General features: G+C 39.9%; 1 protein-coding gene and 1 pseudogene across 1 annotated transcript; both read left to right on the forward strand.

The window, feature by feature from the left end:
* Positions 1-55: 55 nt before the first annotated feature.
* On the forward strand, positions 56-5905 carry LOC106560811 (uncharacterized; annotated as a pseudogene).
* Positions 5906-7337: 1432 nt separating this feature from the next.
* Positions 7338-23260, forward strand: anpeplb (alanyl (membrane) aminopeptidase-like b). The gene is made up of 21 exons (XM_014124135.2): positions 7338-8009; positions 8118-8156; positions 9455-9597; positions 10689-10831; positions 11152-11278; positions 11532-11686; positions 11822-11935; positions 12061-12204; positions 12345-12410; positions 12620-12685; positions 12831-12979; positions 13406-13491; positions 18400-18533; positions 18922-18977; positions 20779-20926; positions 21046-21125; positions 21213-21323; positions 21567-21734; positions 21828-21968; positions 22324-22405; positions 22621-23260. Exons 1-21 carry the CDS (start codon positions 7420-7422, stop codon positions 22780-22782), a joined length of 2904 nt encoding a protein of 967 aa, XP_013979610.1. The 5' UTR covers positions 7338-7419; the 3' UTR covers positions 22783-23260.
* The last annotated feature ends 14 nt before the right edge of the window (positions 23261-23274 follow it).

Consider the following 23274-nt stretch of genomic DNA (forward strand, 5'->3'; position numbering starts at 1 on the left):
GACGTTGTCAACAATAACACCACGTCACCGGTCACTGCTAGAATGGATACGATTTTATAAAAGTGACGTCACAGTTCCGTTTGTGCCAATCGAGTTGCATCAGGTATAGTATTTCACTTGTCTACAAGATTTAGAAGACAGTCTGAACCATTATAGACAGGAGACAAGGACCACATTTGTTGTAAACAAAAATGATAAACTGTCTGCACAGAAGGGTGAGTTCGAATTTAATCAAGGAGTGATATGAATCTAGGTCGTTAGTAAACTAGATAGCAAGCTAGCAAACTCCGTTGACTAGTAACGTTAGTTAGAAAGCTAGTTCGCTGTAAGTAGAGAGACGTGTGTGTTTATTAACGTTAATTGATGTCAAACTAACTATAGAGATGAACTGCCATTCTAACTTGTGTCATTTGTTTAACTTCTCAGATCTCGCATCATGAAAAAAGTTGCATTAGGAACTAAAATATGTTCTCTATGACGGAACCCCCTTCCTAGTGGTCGGGAGGAGAACCTACGCCTGACACCAGGGCGAGGATAAACATGCGCGTGATAAGAAGAGGGAAGCAGAAATGGGAAATTGGCTAATGTTTATAAAGATGCACAATAAAGGTGATTATGATTGACTGATATTGGGAGGAGGGGATGTCGGTTGAGAAGGGTATGTGTTAGAAAGGGAAAACAGAAGATGCATGACTCCTTGTTCCCCCAATATCTAAGAAAACAGATGGCTACAGAGCGCCTCTTTTATGTTGAGAGAATCATACTTGGTTTCAGTCTTGTAAGTTAAAGTAAGTAACTTGTAGCTAAGCCTTGGTCAAATAATCCTTGTCTGAGCATGAACGACCCATATGGGCAGAAGCCTATTTTCTGTTTCTGTCACATAAGGCAGCTTGAGGTACAAGTAGCCTATACCCCCTGGACAGGACGCTAGTTCCCTAATTCATTAATGCTGAGAACCAAACAGAGAGGCATCAGGTCCGAAGGTACTGGACTGATGAACCATCCTTGCTGTCTGCTTGATTGACTCCTCACTCTCAACTGGGATTCCATACCACTGACTCTATTACATGGGCTGAGTCCCTGGCTTGTTGCACTCAGTTTTTATTTGCCTAGGGGCCATGGTCAGCTTGTCTCATCTGGTGTACTGTACTGTCTTTATCTGATGTACCTAAGCATGCTCCCACAAACCCCCTCCTTTTGTCCTTTTCTACATCTAATAACTCCCGAAAGTGTCTGGCCCAAGCCTACCGGGACTGGCTGAGAACCCTGGGCATGCCTACCCATAGCCCCTCCCCACACTCCCTAGCATGCTTGTACCTAAGCTAAATACTGAGTATTCCATCTTACCCTCTTCCTCTCCTCTTCTGTCCTCTCCTTTTTTAAACCCAGTCCTGGGCACAAACTATTTTATATTGAATTTATATTGAGCATGCTTTTTTGTCCAGGACTAGGTGTAATCTGAGTCTGGGAAACCAGCCCATACTCTAGACAATGAGATTATTCCAGAATACTATCAAAATAAAGATTGTTTTCTATGATTATCTACGGTACATTTAACATTTCCATTCTACAATATGGCCTTTGACAAAGAAAACTCAAAATTATATTGTATTTGTATTATGGTTTGTCTCAGAACAGGAGGCCGAGAAGAAAAGCACAAAACCAAGAGGCTGAGAACAAGGTAAGGATAATATATAAAAAATGAACTTCAGTGGGAGTTAACACACACACACATCTAAATATACATAACACATCCAAACATACATACAAAACACCACTCTAAATACAGCAGATAAAACACGTCTAGGACTACACTCTAACCAATCAAACAAGGGTTAGGGTTGTATCACCTACACACACATACCTTTTTTTCGCACTATTGGTTAGAGCCTGTAAGTAAGCATTTCACTGTAAGGTCTACACCTGTTGTATTCAGCGCACGTGACAAATAAACTTTGATTTCATCAACCATTATCATAATACTTACACCTATCAAAAAATCTCCATAAGTGCATAGGGGGTAGTTCTAACATATCCATCCTCACACACATTTTTTACTTTTCAGAAGAGAAAGGCGAGAACATTTAGGGGAGAGGAGTGGTGAGTCAAAAGAGGGGAGGGGAGAGAAAAAAGGAAGAGAATAGGGGTGGATAGGGTACGACTTTATATTAGGAGAGTGAGGGTTCCACTCTTTTAAAGACTTCCAGTTATTTGTTGTTTTTAAAGGGGAAAAATAAAAATGAAATTAAGCAGCCAATGACTTTGTACGTTTTTTTTCCTATCTCGTGGAAGCAGGTAGCCTAGTGGTTAGAGCGTTGGGCGAGTAACCAAAAGGTTGCTGGATTGAATCCCTGAGCTGACAAGGTAAAAATCTGTTGTTCCGCTATAATGCAGTTAACCTACTCTTCCCTGCTAGGCCAATCATTGTAAATAATTATTTGTTCTTAACTGACTTGCCTAATTAAATAAAAAATATATATTCACATTGCTAACATTATACTTATTGCTATTCCATTACTTCAGTTCCATTGCTATAGTTTCTGTAGTCTGGTGGCCAGTTAGTATGAAAATAAATAACTCGTAGAGCACGTGGGTGCAATAATTAATTGTCAAGTAAAACAGAAAAACAGCACTACTCAGAACCTCCATACACGGATCTCTAGCAGTTGTCCTCTTAAGTTCTACGAGGGCAACATTACTAGCTGATAGCGAAATTCATGTTTGTATTTACATCATGTAATGCTCTGTAGAATGGTATTTATTGCCGAATTGTAGCTAGCTTTTCCCCAGTGGTTCAGCTAGCCAGCAAGTGCTAATGGAAATCAAGTCCAGTCTGCGGTAGAACTCGACGCTGTGTAAGACGCATTCTCGTTGTAGTGAACGGGACTATGACGTAACTTTTACAAAATTGGTATCCCTTTTAGCCCTGACCCAACTCATTCACAGTTTTCAAACAGCTAGCTACTGTATCTAGCTAACTACTGTGTTTGACTTAGCTGGTATCCAATTGGTCTTATAATTACACATTTGATATCGGCAGCCTATGTAATATAATTAACTAGCTACCAAGACAAACTACCAAGGTTGCTCTTTAACGTTAGCATTATAGCTAGCTAAGTCTCTTTTTGCATACAATTTCAAGCTAGCTAGCTAAGTTACATGATTAAATAACGCTAGCTAACAAGCGGTTCAATACAACACACCAGTTGTTAGCTAGCTATATAACGTTAGATTTCGAGCAGGTAAAAACGTATTTGTTCCATTCTTTCGTTTCCACATCGATGACAAGCTCAGGCATTTACGTTGGTGTTTTTCTCAAGCTATCTAGCGAACTTACTACTTTTATACAAGCTCTCGTGCTGCCGGTTAGCTAGGATGTACTATTTCGCAAACGCAGGAATATGACTTTTATTCCATGAACACATAGAACCTATGAACCCAGTAACCGGACACTTCTACAGATCATCAAGGACATCATCCACCCGAGCCACTGCCTGTTCACACCGCTACCATCCAGAAGGCGAGGTCAGTACAGGTGCATCAAAGCTGGGACCGAGAGACTGAAAAACAGCTTCTATCTCAAGGCCATCAAACTGCTAAACAGCAATCACTATGTCAGAGAGGCTGCTGCCTACATTGAGACCCAATCACTGGACACTTTAATAAATGGATCACTGGACACTTTAAACAATGCCACTCTAAATAATGCCTCTTTAATAATGTCTACATATCTTACATTACTCATATCACATGTATATACTGTTATTTTATGCCATCTATTGCACCTTGCCTATGCCGTTCGGCCATCACTCTTCAATATACTTACATGTACATATTCTCATTCACCTCTTTTAGATTTGTGTGTATTAGGTAGTTGTTGGGGAATTGTTAGATTACTTGTTAGATATTACTGCACTGTCGGAACTAGAAGCACAAGCATTTCATTACACTTGCATTAACATCAGCTAACCATGTGGATGTGGCAAATAACATTTTATTTGAATTGTTAAGTTAAGACTAATGTTATAGTTACAATAGTTAGTATACTATAGATGATTGCTGACAAACATTTGATTCTCTTTCTCAGCTCTGAGAAGAACCGGACCAGAATATTTATTGCATAGCTAGCTATATCAGACTTGTGGAGATTTTGACCTTCACCAGTGAACACCATGTCCCCAAGGAAGAAGCTTGTCCCTGTCAGTAGAAGAAGAATGGCCAAAGCAGGGGACGACTTCTTCCCTTTCAATCTTCTGCCAGTGGAATGCCAGCTCTGTGTGCTTTCCTTCCTGAGGTTGACAAGTCCAATTCTGCGCTTGTATGCTTCAGTTGGAGTTGCCTTGTGCGATCAGAGAAGCTTTGGAGAGTGGCAGACTTTTCTCGCCATGGAGTGCTCAACATTGGACAGGTAGGACTGCTGGTGTCCAACAGAGAGTTTGAGCTTTGGAAGGCATGGGTTCACCACTACACCCACCACCTCATATCCCATGGTGCAAGCCTGCTCACCCTAAAAGCCAGCTTTGACCTGGGGGACCAGTGCAACAAGTGGTGGGAGCTTCTCTCTGACCTTCTATAAAATGTCCACAGCAGGGATCTCAGCCAACTGGAATTGAACTAGACATTCGCACTACTGGAGCCATTGGACCTGCGGGTTGGCTCCATTTCCCACCACAACATTACCAAGATCAAGATGGACCAGTTCACTAACTTTCAGGTACTACTGGACAAACTGTCCCACAGTTGCCCTCAGATCACCTAGATGTGCCTGCACTTTGACTGGTTTGAGACAGCAGTGTCACTCCTCACTCAGTTCCAGCACCTCCGTGTCCTTGAACTCAAGTACTTTTGGGTCTTCAAAGGGATGAGCCCAAGCACTTTGCAGATCCTGACCAAGTCACTGCCCAACCTTAAGTCCCTGACATTGCATATATTTTTGCCGTTTAGAAACCTTGGCATATCTTACATGCTGGAGTCCATGTCTCTAGAGTTCCTGGATGTATCACCTAGTCATGGTCTAGTCTTCTCCCGTCTTAATCTGCCAGCATTACGGGAGCTAAGGGCCAAAAAGATTGCCCGTGGCATTACTTTAGACCGTCAAACCAGGCTTAGGATACAGAGCAGGTGGCCCTGTCTGTACCAGGTCCTAAGAGAGGGGACCACCAAGCTACAGGCCCTCAACAATGAGCGACTGCTTCCTGATTGGAGAGGGCAGAGTTCCAGAGAACTGTCATCTATCCTCCAGCAGTCCTGCTATTGCCTCCAACACCTGGACAGTTGGCTCTGGTAAACGAAATGCTCAGGCTCCAATCCAATGTTAGCTGGAACATTATAGCTCATTCCCTCACCATTCCATTGCACCAAATTATGGTGCATTTCATTTTTGATCCTTATTTAACAAGTGACCTCAATAAGGGATCATAGCTTTCACCTGGATTCACCTGCTGATTCTATGTCAAGGAAGGAACAGGTGTCCTTAATGTTTTGTATACTCGGTGTATGTTGTCAAGTATATATTTTTTTAGGTAACGTGCAGAGTACAGTAAATACAAATATGAATTATTTCAAGAATGGAATTAGTGATGCTGCAGTGCCTCCCTTAACCATGAGACGACCTTATCCGTAATGTTTTCATTTAACCCTAAAGATTTATCTTAAAAGGTGCAATTTGCCTGTATTTCCAACTGCACTTGTAAAACATAATCTAGGGCAAATGAGTAATGCCTGTGCTCTCGTTAATCAGGTTGTAACCAGAAATGTTGTTAAGCCTATTTACTGAGGGCTAATGACGTTCCAACAAGTCACTGAATTGTATGCTGACATTTCCTTTTTACCATTGTTTTGTTGATATAAAACTCCTTTGCTGTGATTTTAGAATATGGATCCATTAAAGGACCCATGTACAGTGTTTTCTGCTCTATTGTTTGTAATTTAAGGGGGTGGAGGGAATATCATTTACCGTATGTGTGATTGCATATGTGCCTAGGGATATTTTACTTAAAGGAGGACCATTAACTAATGTAGGGTTGGTTAGTTGAAAGTGAGCCTTTCCTGTCACGGGAAATAAAATGCCTAATGGCAATGTTTCTCACAGCTTAACATAAGACACCTTGTTCACAGTAAGACAACACTGAATAAGGGGGTGTCCAAATACAGTATTTTAACTTTTAAAATGCAGAATGCAAAGAATATATTAATGGTAAACTTGGGAACCTTTTCACGTTCTTTGTTTTATTCTATGCAATGATCAGGAACTGGTAAAAAAAAAAGCAGGAAGTTGTTTCTCTGAATCAAGCACATTAAACTTTCTACCATGACTAGATACAAACATGAATTACTACTGGAAACCATTGTAAACACATACCATAATGTCTGGCAAGGTATTGTCATGCTTGGATTTATTTGGTCAGGGAAAGGAGGAAAACAATCTCAAGTATTGATACAAACAAAGTAGTTTATATCAATAATATTCAAAATAGTCTGAGGGTTTACAAGCTTTCTTTGATTTGCTATCATAAAAGCATCTACAGGTACTTCAATCTATAAACTGTATATACAGTAGGCCTATGCATCTATTTTTGTAGAATCTTGGTTTACCACGCAGATAGATTTCCTACAGTGTAATTATATTTGTCACAGACCCAATTTCCCAGAATGTTTTGTTTTCTTCCATTTTTTTTCTCATGAGGTAAAGAATGTGTGGTGGTGGGGGGGGTGTATTCCAAATAATAATATGCTAAAATCCCTTCCCCCATAACTCACCCTCCTCGCGCAAACACATGCTCCTAATTTTCCCTGAATACGTAGTAATCCAGTGCTGGTGGGACAGACCCACCAGAACACTCTGACGTTGTTTGGAAGACTGGTAGGGAACTCTTCAGGACTTAGAGGGCTGCAGCTCTTGCTGCTGTCCCACACAGCTGGTTCTATCATTACTTAGAACCGTGAGGATCAACATAGACACCAGAGGGCCAACATGCTTTTTTTCTTGCTCTTAAATGCCATTTTTTCTTTTGAGAGGAGCTTACGCGTTATAAAGTATCACTTTTTGTACCCAGCACTTATTGAGATGGTTGGGATGGTTGGGAGACAAAGCGGTCCCTTTTTTGAGGTTCACCTAACCCAGGATTGGTGGTATGAGAGGATAACCAATGCCAGATGTGTGGGAGAACAATCTGACTGATTTCATTTAAATGAACATCGACCTCCTTCAGTTTTACTCTTTGCTCGCAATGGCAAGTTAATGCTTAATCTATGAGCAATAAGTGGTTAGCACATGCCCATAGCCGTGTGCATGTTTATGGGAGGTCAGAGGGAGACAGAGCCAATTAAAAGCAGCTCAGTTCTGTTTCAAGTTCAGTTCTGAGTTTCAAGCTTTACCAACACAACAGGAGGCGGGAGGCTCTCCCAGAAGGACTGGACATGGCCATAGGAGTGTATATCTCAAAGGTTCTGGCCATAGCCACAGTGGTAATGACCGTCTCATCTATTGGAGGAATAATTACAATGATGATTGTGTATGAGACCGAAAGAATCAAGATAAATCCCACACCACCACCAACACCTAATGCCACTATTCTGTATCCAACTGGACCACCACCCAACCTGAGACTCCCTGGAAACCTGATTCCAGAGAGCTATGACATCGTCCTACAGCCTCACCTCTACACCGTTATACCCAACGCTACCAACCAATCTCTCATCTTCACTGGAAACTCCACTGTGTATTTTAGATGTGTGGAGAAAACCAAAGCTATCTTCCTTCACAGTAAACAGAATGTGACTGATGTAACAGTGAAAGATCTTGACAATAAAAGGACCATCAACGTTAAGAACACCATACTGTATAATAATGAAAGCAACTTCTTAGAGATTCGACTGGAAGGAGTTTTAGAGGAAGATGGGAACTACAGTCTGTTTACTGCATTTGAGGGAGAGCTCCTTAATGATCTGGCTGGTTTTTACATGAGTTCATACAAAAAAGAACCACGCACAAAGGATGACACTAAAACGTAAGTGTTTCTTTGATAACTGCTGAAAAATGAAAAATATCAATTATTTGTTGTCAAACAAATATGAAAAGAATGCTAGATTTGACTCATATGAAAACCCATTTACAGGGGGTTAGGGAATGAAACAACTCTCGATCTTGACGAAAGGTAAGACTTGTACAAATCTGATAATATATGTTTACATCTACTGCATTACATAACTGGATTGATCGCCAACCACCACCCTAAACAGTGCTCTGGTTGGATAGAGCTTTCAGTATGATAAAGGCATAGGCAATTTACAGGTAATAGTTGTCCAGCGACTCTGATTATAAGAGAAGCACACTTAACTCCTGAACCTGTAAAATGTCCAGACCTTTTGACCTACTGTGTCATTAGATCCAGACCTCTTGGCGAAGGCTGTTCTATGGTTACATCTAGGAGTCTATAGTATGAAAGATTACTCTGTTTCTGTCTCTTAAGTCCTGACGGGTTAGGTAAGGCAGTAGTAGCTTACTCTTTTAATATGCAGTGCTTCCTCAATGTATTAATGGTTCTGAAACCACTTGGTCATTACACCTTGACACACATGAATATGTGATCGTTACCATACTGTAAATCAGTGACCTGCTAGTTTACAGATCACAGTGCTTGAACAGTGTGGACACAAAGTTTCTCATGATTTGTATTTTATTGTACTCTCGTTTCTCTAAAAAACATGATTTGCTTGCAGATGGAATTCCAATTTCTTAAAAAAGAGCCCCAAGTGGCCTCTTCAGTGGATACATGTACAGGTATGGGTTTTCCCATGTCCTCTGATGAAACCATTTTGTCTCTTTATAAGAATTAGGAGCTCCAGCTGCAAGCAAATCATGTTTTTTAGGGGAACATGAGAGTACAATAGAATAAAAATCATGAGAAACGTTGTCTGCTCTCTGTTCAAGCTCAGTGGTCTGTAAACTAGCAGGTCACTGATTTACAGCATGGTAACGATCATATATTGTGTGTCAAGGTGTCATGTTTTCTAGGGAAATACATGTCCCTAGAAATGGGAATATGTTTCCTTATTTCTTGACATATCAAATCACCCAGCAGTTGTTAGTCCTGGCTCGTATTTACAGTATATGCTCCACTTAAAAGTGTTTATTGTAAAAAGACCCCCTGAGAGAATGTTGCACATTTTTCCTCTGTTCACTTCAGCAACAGCTTTGCTTCTCATTCCTTGAATAGATCAGGACAGTCATTTGACACAAATTGTTACTTCCTCATTGGCTTTACAATTACACTACTTTATCACAATAAATGTCCATCACAGTTTATACTGTAGACATTGGATGCTTGGGTACTTTAAAAACTGAAAAGCTAATCGAATCAAAATGAAATAACAAGCAACTATTTTCTGTATTGTATTGCTGTTGTTTAATTGTAATATTTATCCTGTTTTTCAACATATACTTTCCACACAGATTCATTGCTACTAGCCAAATGCAGCCAACAGATGCCAGGAAAGTATTTCCTTGTTTCGATGAGCCAGCCATGAAGGCTGAATTTAAAGTCACTATCATCCATAGGTTAAGCACGCACGCACTAGCAAATGGGAAAGTCACAGGTGAGAAGCACATTTCATTCTATTGTCATAAAAGGCCAAACGTTGTCTTACATTCATACCGTATGTAGGCTATACTGTATATTCAACAATATAGACATACACTTATGACTTCTTAATAAATTCATCATTTTATATGCATGACTTTGTAAACTATAACAAGGTTTCCATCCAACCTTTTTATGCGGGTAAAGTACTTATCAGATAGAAAATCCACGACAGGCCTGATGGAAACAGCACATTTTTCTGTATACTTTACAAATGCTGACAAAACTAAATACGTTAGACAAGATGGGATCTTTTTGTTTCGTTAAAATGTATTATGCGAGAAATAGTGGTGGAAAGCTATTATACGCAAATGTTGATATAATAACCATCATATCGAAGTAAACTTGGGAGTCACGCGATGATACCTGGTGTGGTCCTCCCACTACGACTCCACAGTTTATTACGCTACAGATGAAATAACTTATGAACTTCACAGGGTGGTGAATGTGCACAGTGATATTGATGCTCCTTTCTAATTCTGGTGACATATTGATCGACTGCCGTTTGACAAATAAAACAGTTTTGCTCTTATCCATAATAATCTCATCATGTAGACTAGCCTACCCGCCCAGCCTACCCGCTGTATCTGCGAGCTATTGGCTAGAGTGCACGTTCCAGAGTAGGCACATTTGCTATTTAACACAACAGTTTTTGTGACATAAATAACGCTATCGTTAGACTTTTTAAAATGCGTTGGAGACACACTGGACTTTAGATTTTTATTCGGCACATGAAAACGAAAGCGGAAAAGTACAGTTTGTGTCTGCTATGTCATCACTGAGTCCATTTTATCCTCAACAAGTCCATTTGGTGGAAACACCACTGGTGGGAAAATGCGCGTTTTAGAATACTGATTGATATTCCCATGAAAATGTGTCACCTACTGTAGCTATTAATTCACTAATTATGAGGCTAATGCATGCATATACTGTTCCTATTCTTTTTGCTTACATTGAGTAGACTATTTGCTGTAGATTGTGTCAAAACAAAGCTATTTTCTTTCTTACTTTCAAAGTAAACAATAAGTATTTGTTTATTACTTTTAGGTACAACCCTTGAGGATATCGATGGAGAGACCTGGGAAGTCACTCGCTTTCAAACGACTAAGAAAATGTCAACATACCTCTTAGCTTTCACAGTGTCTGATTTTGATTCCATAGTTTCTACACATGAAAGAGTTGACATTAAGGTATGTATAGTTGTTGAATCATAGCTGTAATAGTGTATTATATGATATAAACAAAATGACTTGTATTTTGTAACATAGGTATAACAAGGACCATGTGAAAAGGTTTGTATTTCAATGGCCATGTCAAAGAAAGTTGATACTGTAGTAAATTAAAAATGAATGTCAATTCCAGCTACATTTCAAGCAAACCACCATGCTATTTATATGTATTCAGTTTAGACTACACTGCTGACTTTCATGGTAGAGATGTGTTTACTCACCAAATCATATTGATATGATACTAAAACTCACTTTTTTATTCTCTGTTTGGTTTGTTAAAGACATATGCTCGACCGGAGGCCATAAAAGCTGGACATGCAAAATATGCTGCCGATATCACTGGAAATATACTGGCGTTCTATGAGAGTAAAGAAGTATTTGGCATGATTTATCCTTTGAGCAAGCTAGGTATGTGCACTATTGCACCATAACAATCTAAAATAAGCCTGGGTATATCATCACTATTCAACGATTCATTTTGATAAAATCCATCTAAACAATTTAATTCTTTACTCCATAAATTACCTGTCTAAAACATTGTAAGAAGAACACTGATAATGTTGTGAAATTCAATGAAATCATCAGCTGAAATGTATTCAAACAGCATACGGTTATGTACAACTAATGCAATATAAAATAACCTCTTTCATATCTACTTTAGATCAGATTGCTCTACCAGACTTCAGTGCAGGTGCCATGGAGAATTGGGGCTTGATAACATATCGTGAGACAGCTCTGCTATATGAGGAAGGGGTGTCTTCCACATCAAACAAAGAGTGGATTGCCACAGTTATTGCACATGAGCTTGCCCATCAGGTATGAAAACTCGTAATTACTGTATGTCAAAATGTAGTAAAAGATGTATAATGTAAAGTTAACTACAATTCATTAAAACATGATCTTGTAATGTAGTGGCATTTACTGTAACACCACTTATATAATTTTTTTCAGTGGTTTGGAAACCTGGTGACAATGAAATGGTGGAATGACCTGTGGCTGAATGAGGGATTTGCAACATATATATCCTATATGGGAGTGGATCACATTGAGCCAAAATGGAACATAGTATGTCCCCATCAACATTTAATAATTTGACTTCCCATTCTCAGTGTATTTGTTCTGCATCTATTGCATAAGATTGGAAATTGTGGTCACACTCTGAAGAGGTTTCAAATGTTTTGTTTTTTCAGAAAGATCTGTTTGTTCTAAATGACATCCAGACTGCATTTCAAGTGGATTCGTTGGCCTCATCCCATCCTCTAAGCTCTAATGAGGACGATGTTCAAACTCCTAGTGACATCACTGAGCTTTTTGATTCCATCACCTACAGCAAGGTCTGGATGCGACCGAGCCCAATGGGGGAAGAGAGACGATATCAAAAATGTTTTGTTTAACATTGTACAGTAATGTTTTATATAGTGATGCAAGGAGTTCATGTACTCTATGAATAGCAACATATCTTTCCAATCTTCAGGGGGCAGCTGTGCTGAGAATGCTTTCAGATTATCTGAAGGATAAGGTGTTTATGGATGGTCTGAAAGTAAGTCAAAATATGTCTCTGTCCATTAAAGGTGTAGAATGACTTATTGTCAGTGTGTGGAACATCTTTTTAGTATATTTGTTTTTTTGCAATTTTCCATATGGATGTATCAAAACTAATGGGAACCTTTTGTGGATCAATAATCAATTACATGTTTGTATCCAATTCTTAAGAGTGTGTGTAAATAATATTGTTTCAAATTGTTTCAGAAATACCTTCAGGCTTTCCAGTATAGTAATGCTGTACACAAGGACCTGTGGGAATGTTTACAAGAGGTAAAAGATGATACAGTAGTTTTACTAGGCCTATTAACACAAAACTCATATATGAATTGCTGTGCTTTCAAGCACGTAAAAAAGTATAGAATGCTTTAGCGGTATGAATACGTGGTCTAAAATGCTAATGACAATAACTTTCTAGGCGGTGGACAACGACAGCGGCCACATTAAAGTTGCTGAAGTCATGGAAACTTGGACAATGCAAATGGGCTACCCAGTCATCACCATCAACACCACCACTGGGGACGTTTCTCAAGAACATTTCCTCCTAATTCAACCATCTGACTACAAGTAAGGCCAAGAAACACCACAGAGAGAGAAAACAAATGGAAGAGGTTTCCTGAACCAACAATCATCTCCTCCATGTAGAATTAAATGCTTATATAGCCCCCCAGTTTATGTTGCGTAACTTGAAAAATTGTAGCTTAAATTGTAACAAAAAATTCAACATATGTCCAAACACCTGTCATAACTATTTCTAATACATGCAAAATGACACTGCCTTAACATTCAGTTATGACATGTTTATGACAATATTATGATGCTGTTCTCATGTATATTTCAAATAAGACGTTACTATATTATTATCCTTTAAATTGGATGACATAGTAATGAATTAGGCCTACATTGAAGCTTTTTATTCGCATATGTAAATATCAATGGCTGTAGGTCATAATAGTATGCCATTGATTTTGATGAATTTATCTCTTTCATTAGTTTTACATGGCATGTCCCAATCAAAGTGATGAAGGAAGGTTTAGCTCCCACAGCACTAGATACACAAGTACTGGCTGTTCCTAAAGGTAAGCAATATTACATTGAATTAACTTACGTAACTTATGTACAATTGTTTATGTATATGTATTTCTTAGTATCACCTAATGAATAACCTTTTCCCCAGGGTAATTGAGAGATCTGATCGGATGAGCTATGTTATGTACAGTAATTCTCCATTAATATAGATAGACTGAACATGGCAAATATCCTTCTGTATACCAGTCTTGTGGGTCTCGAGTCCGGTCTCGAGACCACATATTGAGTGTCTCGGTCTTGTCTTGACTCGGTCTCGAACCGTGAGGACTCGTTATTTCTTCCCGAGACCAGCAGAGTAGAAAACGCATAATTTTCAGCTCCCATTCAGTCAACGGATTAAAACGCTTCCACAGGTCAAATATCCACACTCCTTTCATGATACATTAATATCTTGTCGCCTAATGGAACATGGGGGGTGGAACATCCCAAGGATTCTGTTATAGCACGGACCGAATTTCTTTGCTCCGCTAATGCAGGTTGGCATTTGTTGGGATGACTCATGTACTGGAGGAAGCTCTGCAGGGTAGTCAATAGCTGGCACAGTCATACAATCTGATTTGAAACCTAACCACGCTTATAACATTATGCCTAACACTGATCTTAAATAAAGACCAAAAATCAAATGTTTGTTTTCATGAAGTTTTTGTATATAAAGACAATTTTTACTTTGCCACTGGCCAATCTAGTGGAAATCGCTTAGCTCTGCCTCCAGGACAACATTCATTACAATAAAAGTCACCTGCGCAGCTAGTAGGGAAGTATGGGATAACTATTAGTAAGGGCCAGTAGCGATTTTAGCATGTACAGTCATGGCCAAAAGTTTTGAGAATGACACAAATATTAATTTTCACAAAGTATGCTGATTCAGTGTCTTTAGATATTTTTGTCAGATGTTACTATGGAATACTGAAGTATGATTACAAGGATTTCATAAGTGTCAGTGGCTTTTATGGACAATTACATGAAGTTGATGCAAAGAGTCAATACTTGCAGTGTTGACCCTTCTTTTTCAAGACCTCTTCAATCCGCCCTGGCATGCTGTCAATTAAATTCTGGGCAACATCCTGACTGATGGCAGCCCATTCTTGCATAATCAATGCTTGGAGTTTGTCACAATTTGTGGGTTTTTGTTTGTCCACCCGCCTCTTCAGGATTGACCACAAGTTCTCAATGGGATTAAGGTCTGGGGAGTTTCCTGGCCATGGACCCAAAATATCAATGTTTTGTTCTCCGAGCCACTTAGTTATCACTTTTGCCTTATGGCAAGGTGCTTCATCATGCTGGAAAAGGCATTGTTCGTTACCAAACTGTTCCTGGATGGTTGGGAGAAGTTGCTCTCGGAGGATGTGTTGGTACCATTCTTTATTCATGGCTGTGTTCTTAGGCAAAATTGTGAGTGAGCCCACTCCCTTGGCTGAGAAGCAACCCCACACATGAATGTTCTCAGGATGCTTTACTGTTGGTATGACACAGGACTAATGGTCGCGCTCACCTTGTCTTCTCTGGACAAGCTTTTTTCCGGATGCCCCAAACAATCGGAAAGGGGATTCATCAGAGAAAATGACTTTACCCCAGTCCTCAGCAGTCCAATCCCTGTACCTTTTGCAGAATATCAGTCTGTCCCTGATGTTTTTCCTGGAGAGAAGTGGCTTCTTTGCTGCCCTTCTTGACACCAGGCCAACCTCCAAAAGTCTTCGTCTCACTGTACGTGCAGATGCACTCACACCTGCCCGCTGCCATTCCTGAACAAGCTCTGTACTGGTGGTGCCCCGATCCTGCAGCTGAATCAACTTTAGGAGACGGTCCTGGCGCTTGCTGGACTTTCTTGGGCGCCCTGAAGCCTTCTTCACAACAATTGAACCGCTCTCCGTGAAGTTGTTGATGATCCGATAAATGGTTGATTTAGGTGCAATTGTACTGGCAGCAATATCCTTGCCTGTGAAGCCCTTTTTGTGCAAAGCAATGATGATGGCATGTGTTTCCTTGCAGGTAACCATGGTTGACAGAGGAAGAACAATGATTCCAAGCACCACCCTCCTTTTGAAGCTTCCAGTCTGTTATTCGAACCCAATCAGCATGACAGAGTTATCTCCAGCCTTGTCCTCGTCAACACTCACACCTGTGTTAACGACAGAATCACTGACATGATGTCAGCTGGTACTTTTGTGGCACAGCTGAAATGCAGTGACAATGTTTTTGGGGGATTCAGTTCATTTGCATGGCAAAGAGGGACTTTGCAATTAATTGCAATTCATCTGATCACTCTTCATAACATTCTGGAGTATATGCAAATTGCCATCATACAAACTGAGGCAGCAGACTTTGTGAAAATGTATATTTGTCATTCTCAAAACTTTTGGCCACGACTGTACATCTTGGTGGGTCCAAAAAAAAATTAAGTGGGATGTATGCCAGAAAAGCCACAACACTAAACAATACATTAATTGCACTATAACGGTGACAAACGGTGCCCACAAACTGTTAGGGCCTACATAAAGCTGTCCCAACAGCAGTCCCAACATCTTACCACTGCTACACCTGGCTATCAGCAGAGCCTTGTCTGGCAGCGAAACAGTTCATTCAGCCTCATTTACTGCCTTTAAAAAAACATGGCTGATATGGCTGACTTGCTTAAACAAATGTGGTTTTTAATGACAATTGAGCGGTACAAACTATGGCGCAAGGGGATGAGAATCAGATAAGAGGGCAATCCATATTTTAGATTAAGACATTAATGAGCGAGCTAGGACTGATGTAGTTAATATAACTATTTGTTTAGCACTTTTGAAATGTACAGAGACAGAATTCAGAACATGAGCCGTTCTTACAGTGTTCTCCCTGTACACCAAGTCAGAACCGTTGGATAAATAAAGGGGGCATATAAGCAGACAATGAAAGCTCTTACAATATTTGATGATTGCATTTCTCTAAAACAGGTTATAGACTACATGTGCACCACCAAGTCAGAACAGTAGGTGAAATTAAGAGGGGTAAATAGACCAAATTATTAGGGTGAGGCACATGGGCTACTAACATCTTACTTCACAGCATACACTTAGTATTACTTTGTTAGTTACAGTATACATATCTCCCTGGCATATTACAGAATTTATGCAGCAGCATACAATACATTTTTGGACTCACCTTGTTGTGCTATGCTCACTTGAACAGGAAGGTGGCGTGGCAGTCCTTCATGGGCAAATTTTGTCATCAAAGTCTGGCATTATCTAGATTTATGGTGCTTTCAAAACAACTAGGAACTCTGAAAAAAAACAAGGTCAAATCATGATGACGTCATTGATCTTCAGGTCGTAGCTCTAGAAAGAGGCCAGATTTACAATTCCGAGTTGGATGACTGTTCAAAATGTATTTTCCCAGTCGGAGCTCGTTTATTCCTGAATTCCCAGTTGTCTTGAACACACTGAAGTCAAGTTTTCACAGTTCCGAGTTAACAGTTGTTTTGAGCGTGGCACAAATCATGCTTCATTGACAGCATGGCCAATGTTGAATATTTATAATTTCAAACTTGGAAAAGAGACCCAGATTTGGGACCACACAGCTACTGTCACTGATTCCTTCCAAACCACTCACTGTTGAATTTGCGATTTCCAACTTGTTGTGTAATGTTTATGTGCAATGGCTGATGAGCACCGATACGTTTTAACTATAATTTCTCTTCATTATTTATCTGCATATGACAACGATTGAAAGGATTTGCCAGTAGATTGTCAACTTGATTCATGATGATGACTGCTAGCTAAGGTTTTGAAAGTATGATTTTGACATGATCAGTCCAATCAAAGCTATTGTAGACATAATGTGATTTGACATCCTTTTATCTGTGTCCGATGATCTTGAGCCATCTTGGATGGGCACTTTTAATGTAACTCTATGGCAGCACCCAAGGGACTTGGATTTTCTAGCTATACCCTTAGACTTGGCAGTGACGTATTGTTCCAATGAGTGACAGAACACTGAGCCAATCACAGCGCAATGCTCCGTATTTTCTGCTGGCTAACATTGTTTGCAAACTGATATGTGACACAAATTAATTCCAAAATAACACGCAAAACAGGTTAACCCCCTCAAAAAATATATAGATTTTATATATAGATAGATTTTTTTGTGCTAAAAATGTGGGGCTGATTGACAGGTCGCCACTGGTAAGGGTAGAACGAGGAAGTTGTTACATATTTAGTATTTTTATCTATTATTTAGAGACCCGTTTGGGTTAGTGATTGTTTGTAGAGTGGCTCTCTATTTTCCATCTGCTTGCATTTTTTCACCATTCTGAATGTCAAAAAAATCCATATGTTCTTCTGAAATATGAACACTGAAATACTAGGAATTCTGACTCTTATTATGGAGGTGATTTGAAACAATTACAATCATGTCCTTAAATTGGACTCGCATTGATTTGGTCTCAGTCTTAACTTGGTCTCAGCCCCCTCGCCTCGTTCTTGACTCAGTCTTGGCCCCCTCGCCTTGGTCTTGATTCGGTCTCGGCCCCCTCGCCTTGGTCTTGACTCGTTCTCGACCCCCTCGCCTTGGTCTTGATTCGGTCTCGGCCCCCTCGCCTTGGTCTTGACTCGTTCTCGACCCCCTCGCCTTGGTCTTGATTCGGTCTCGGCCCCCTCGCCTTGGTCTTGACTCGTTCTCGACCCCCTCGCCTTGGTCTTGATTCGTTCTCGACCCCCTCGCCTTGGTCTTGACTCGTTCTCGACCCCCTCGTCTCGGTCTTGAATTGGTCTCCCTTTAGGTGGCCTCGAGCACAACACTGCTGTATACTGTATGATAACAGCAAACCCAACTAATTAAATGGTGCTAGTCAGTAGTTCTGTCAATAAAAACCTAATTGAGGCAAAATGTTACTTTCATGTTCTGTATTTGCTCAACAGAGCGGAAGTCAGCGTTCAAGTCTGAAGATGGCAAGTGGGTGCTTGCCAACATAAACTGTATGGGATATTTCAGAGTCAACTACGATCCAGCAAATTGGGATAGACTGCTCTCTCAGCTGGAAACGAATATTCATGTAAGTCTTCCTCATTTGTGTGGAACAGTATTGTTCATACAGTCCTAGTCAGACACAAAACAGCACATTATTGCAGGTGCTTAGAAGGCTGCACTTGTGTACAATCATGAACTGTCCTTGACAGAATAAACAATGTAGCATTTTCTAAGGAGACTAGGTGATATTTTGTTATGGTAAGAAATATTTGGAGAGAATGTTCTGGACAAGGTTTTGTAAGTACATTCTTGTGAGTACATTGAAGAATGCCGGACACCTGGCATGCATCAGCTATTTGAAACCCCTTGTCACAGACCATGGAGCATGACCCTTAATAAGTCAAATAAGATAATATGCTAGCTCCCTTGTGTAGTTTGCTTTAATAATTAGAATTCATTTGATTTATTCACAGGAAATTCCACTCATCAACCGGGGACAGCTTATTGATGATGCGTTCAACCTGGCAAGGTAGTCTCATCTAAGACTGATAAATTCATGGTTTTCCTGGTACACATGTCTTACACATTACAGGGATTGCATTTTCCTGGTTTGAAATCTTATGGAAATCATGCTTTCATGATGCAATTAATATCCTCTTTGGACTGCTAAGGTCTTCTTACAGTTGAAGTCAGAAGTTTACATACACCTTTGCCAAATACATTTAAACTCAGTTTTTCACAATTCCTGACATTTAATCCTAGTAAAAATTCCCTGTCTTAGGTCAGTTAGGATCACCACTTTATTTTAAGAATGTGAAGTGTCAGAATAATAGTAGAGAGAATGATTTATTTCAGCTTTTATTTCTTTCATCACATTCCCAGTGGGTCAGAAGTTTACATGCACTCAATTAGTATTTGGTAGCATTGCCTTTAAATTGTTTAACTTGGGTCAAACGTTTCGGGTAGCCGTCCACAAGCTTTCCACAATAAGTTGGGTGAATTTTGGCCCATTCCTCCTGACAGAGCTGGTGTAACTGAGTCAGGTTTGTAGGCCTCCTTGCTCGCACACACTTTTTCAGTTCTGCCCACACATTTTCTATGGGATTGAGGTCAGGGCTTTGTGATGGCCACTCCAATACCTTGACTTTGTTGTCCTTAAGCCCTTTTGCCACAACTTTGGAAGTATGCTTGGGGTCATTGTCCATTTGGAAGACCCATTTGCAACCAAGCTTAACTTCCTGACTGATGTCTTGAGATGTTGCTACAATATATCCACATAATTTTCCTCCCTCATGATGCCATCTATTTTGTGAAGTGCACCAGTCCTTCCTGCAGCAAAGCACCCCCACAACATGATGCTGCCACCCCTGTGATTCACGGTTGGGATGGTGTTCTTCGGCTTGCAAGCCTCCCCCTCTTTCCTCCAAACATAATGATGGTCATTATGGCCAAACAGTTGTACTTTTGTTTCATCAGACCAGAGGACATGTCTCCAAAAAGTACGATCTTTGTCCTCATGTGCAGTTGCAAACCGTAGTCTGGCTTTTTTATGGCGGTTTTTGAGCAGTGGCTTCTTCCTTGCTGAGCGGCCTTTCAGGTTATGTCGATATAGGACTAGTTTTACTGTGGATATAGATACGTTTGTACCTGTTTCCTCCAACATCTTCACAAGGTCCTTTGCTGTTCTGGGATTGATTTGCACTTTTCGCACCAAAGTACGTTCATCTCTAGGAGACAGAATGCGTCTCCTTCCTGAGCGGTATGACGGCTGCGTGGTCCCATGGTGTTTATACTTGCGTACAATTTTTTTGTACAGATGAACGTGGTACCTTCAGGCGTTTGGAAATTGCTCCCAAGGATGAACCAGACTTGTGGAGGTCTACAATTTTTTGGGCTGAGTTCTTTTGATTTCCCCATAATGTCACGCAAAGAGGCACTGAGTTTGAAGGTAGGCCTTGAAATACATCCACAGGTACACCTCCAATTGACTCAAATGATGTCAATTAGCCTGTCAGAAGCTTCTAAAGCCATGACATCATTTTCTGGAATTTCCAAGCTGTTTAAATGCGCAGTCAATTTAGTGTATGTAAACTTCTGACCCACTGGAATTGTGATACAGTGAATTATAAGTGAAATAATCTGTCTGTAAACAATTGTTGAAAAATTACTTGCGTCATGCACAAAGTAGATGTCCTAACCGACTTGCCAAAACTATAGTTTGTTAACAAGAAATTTGTGGAGTGGTTGAAAAACGAGTTTTAATGACTCCAACCTAAGTGTATGTAATCTTCCGACTTCAACTGTATATGATGTATTAAATGTTTATCTAGGGCCAAACATATTAATGTGACACTGGCTCTGAGGACTACCAAGTACCTCCGGAATGACACAGAGTACATACCATGGGAATCAGCCCTGAGAAACCTGGACTATTTCATTCTCATGTTTGATCGCTCCGAGGTCTATGGCCCAATGCAGGTCAGTACTCAAATACAGATACTGTACATTAAAGCACCCTGTTATCATAGGAAACTGTATTACTACACAGTTGAGTGACAAATAAGAGTGTAATAGTATTTTTCCCATGCTTTTCCCAGGCATACATGCGAAAGCAAGTTGGTGGCCTATATCAACATTTTGAAAATGTCACTACAGTCCCCGAGGATCATTCTGAACAGTGAGATTTTTTCTTCTCCCATAATCATCTGATATTGCATTCCCATGAACATTTCCTCTCTGTAAGTATGATCTTATTTGTTCCCAGGTACAACCAGATTAATGCCATCTCAGTCGCATGCAGCAATGACATTGAAGACTGCCAAAAAATGACAAAAAAGCTATTTGACAACTGGATGACAAACAAAACTAGCAATCCGTAAGGAATTGAGTTTCATCAAACCAACATAGCCAGATGCACTTAGCACTGTATTCCACAGTTGAATGGGGTAGTCATATCATTCATCAAACATAACACATTTATAACCTGTAATATGCATGATATTGATTCAATAACATAATACCAGAATGTTATATGCTATTTTTGAAATATTGAGTGTATTGATCCTTTTAACTTTAATGAACAGATACTGTTTCTCTATGATTATCCCCTCTGTCACAGCATACAACCCAACCTGAAGGCCACCATCTACTGCCAAGCTATAGCTGCTGGGGGAGAGAAGGAATGGGAATTCGCTTGGGGCATGTTCCAGAATGCCACCACAGCATCGGAGAAAGACAAATTAAGATTTGCCCTCTCATGCACCAGGAAGATCTGGCTCCTGAACAGGTTAGATTGTTTCCCTCTGTACCACCCTCTTCTGGGACATTAACTTTAGTTACTGTGCAACCATTTAACAGACATTTCCTTCTTATCTTGCAGATACCTTGAGTACACTTTGAACCCTGACTTGATAAGAAAAATGGATGCCGTTTCTACCATCAACTACATAGCCAGGAATGTGGCAGGGCAAGCAATAGCCTGGAATTTTGTACGCGCCAACTGGAAATACATCAGCTTGGAGTATGTTTGTTTCTGTTGTTAAGTACTGTACATAGGGTTAATGTTACGACAAACAAGCCAGAGAACCAAGTTCCTTTCCAACTGAAAAAGTGGACTCATGATCTACTAGCTTATGTTTTTTTTATGGTGTCTCATAAAAATCACCTAAATAAACCTCAAGCAATATACCAATAAGGAAGGCGTACACCGATCAACCATGTCTGGTACTAAGATCTCCTTGGGCAATCAGAGGAAATCACCTCTGCTCTAATTTATCTTCCATTTGTTTGGAGTTGCCAGGGAGTCATCTAAATTGGCTTCTATCAAACTGCTTGCTGAGCAAACATGCTCATCTCACCTCTGCCCTCTTCCTCAGGTACGGAGGAGGGATCATGTCATTTGGCCGCCTGATTGAGGGAGTGACGCAGAGATTTTCCACGGACTTTGAGCTCCAAGAGGTGAGCTTCTCCCTATTGGTAACAGGCAGGCCTAAAACAATATCTGAGTCACAAACCTCTCCTCTGCCTCAATGACTAAATAGAATGTAGTGATTAAGTTGTAATGTCTGGGGATGAGAGACTAGGTTCAACTGGTGGGATTTGAATTTTGAGTCATAGCACTAATTACTGGTTTCCGCCCTAATTCTAACTTTTTCCTGATTGTTATTGTGCAGCTGAGGCAGTTCCAGAGCAACTATAATGAAGAGGAATTGGGTTCTGCGAGCAGGGCCCTAGAGCAAGCCATTGAGAGAACCCAGGCCAACATTAAATGGGTGAAGGAAAACAAGCAGACTGTTCTGGAGTGGTTTAGAAAAGAATCAAGTGAGAGCAGCTGAACTGAGCTGATGGGATGAAAAACAGATTTTATTTCATTCTAATTACATGCGAAAACAGGTTCCATATAATCAACATGCAATATTATTCTAAAATAAATATGTATATTTCAATGTTTGAAAGGAATTACGTCACTTTTAATTCAACGGGAAATTCTGTTTTATTTCAACAAGTAACAAATCCACCATTTATATTTGAGACTTGCCAATATTGTTTACACTGACAAAGTCAAATCCAAAGAAAGTACTTTCTCAGGTTCATTGATAACTACAATTATTCTGTTAAGACTATCAAACAACACGCAACTATAGCAATAATATGTCTTTATGTATTTGTAAAAGTATTATGTACCAGAGTATTGCATCTTGCCATTTTCCTTTTTTGTAATTTTCCTTTTTTTTTTTAAATCAATGTAAATGTTTGGGCTATCATGTCAGGAGGCGTGAGGAATATTCAACAATAAATATATACATAATTGTTTCTAAGTGTATTAT

This window comes from Salmo salar, chromosome ssa10 (assembly GCF_905237065.1).
Source record: "Salmo salar chromosome ssa10, Ssal_v3.1, whole genome shotgun sequence".
In the NCBI taxonomy this organism is placed as follows: Eukaryota; Metazoa; Chordata; class Actinopteri; order Salmoniformes; family Salmonidae; genus Salmo; species Salmo salar.

Coding starts and splice junctions, on each gene's coding strand:
- anpeplb (XM_014124135.2), top strand. CDS start 7,420: ATGGCCATAGGAGTGTATATCTCAAAGGTTCTGGCCATAGCCACAGTG. Junction 11,936..12,060: donor TTGAGCCAAAATGGAACATA/GTATGTCCCCAT, acceptor TTGTTTTTTCAG/AAAGATCTGTTTGTTCTAAA. Junction 21,324..21,566: donor ACAAACAAAACTAGCAATCC/GTAAGGAATTGA, acceptor CCTCTGTCACAG/CATACAACCCAACCTGAAGG.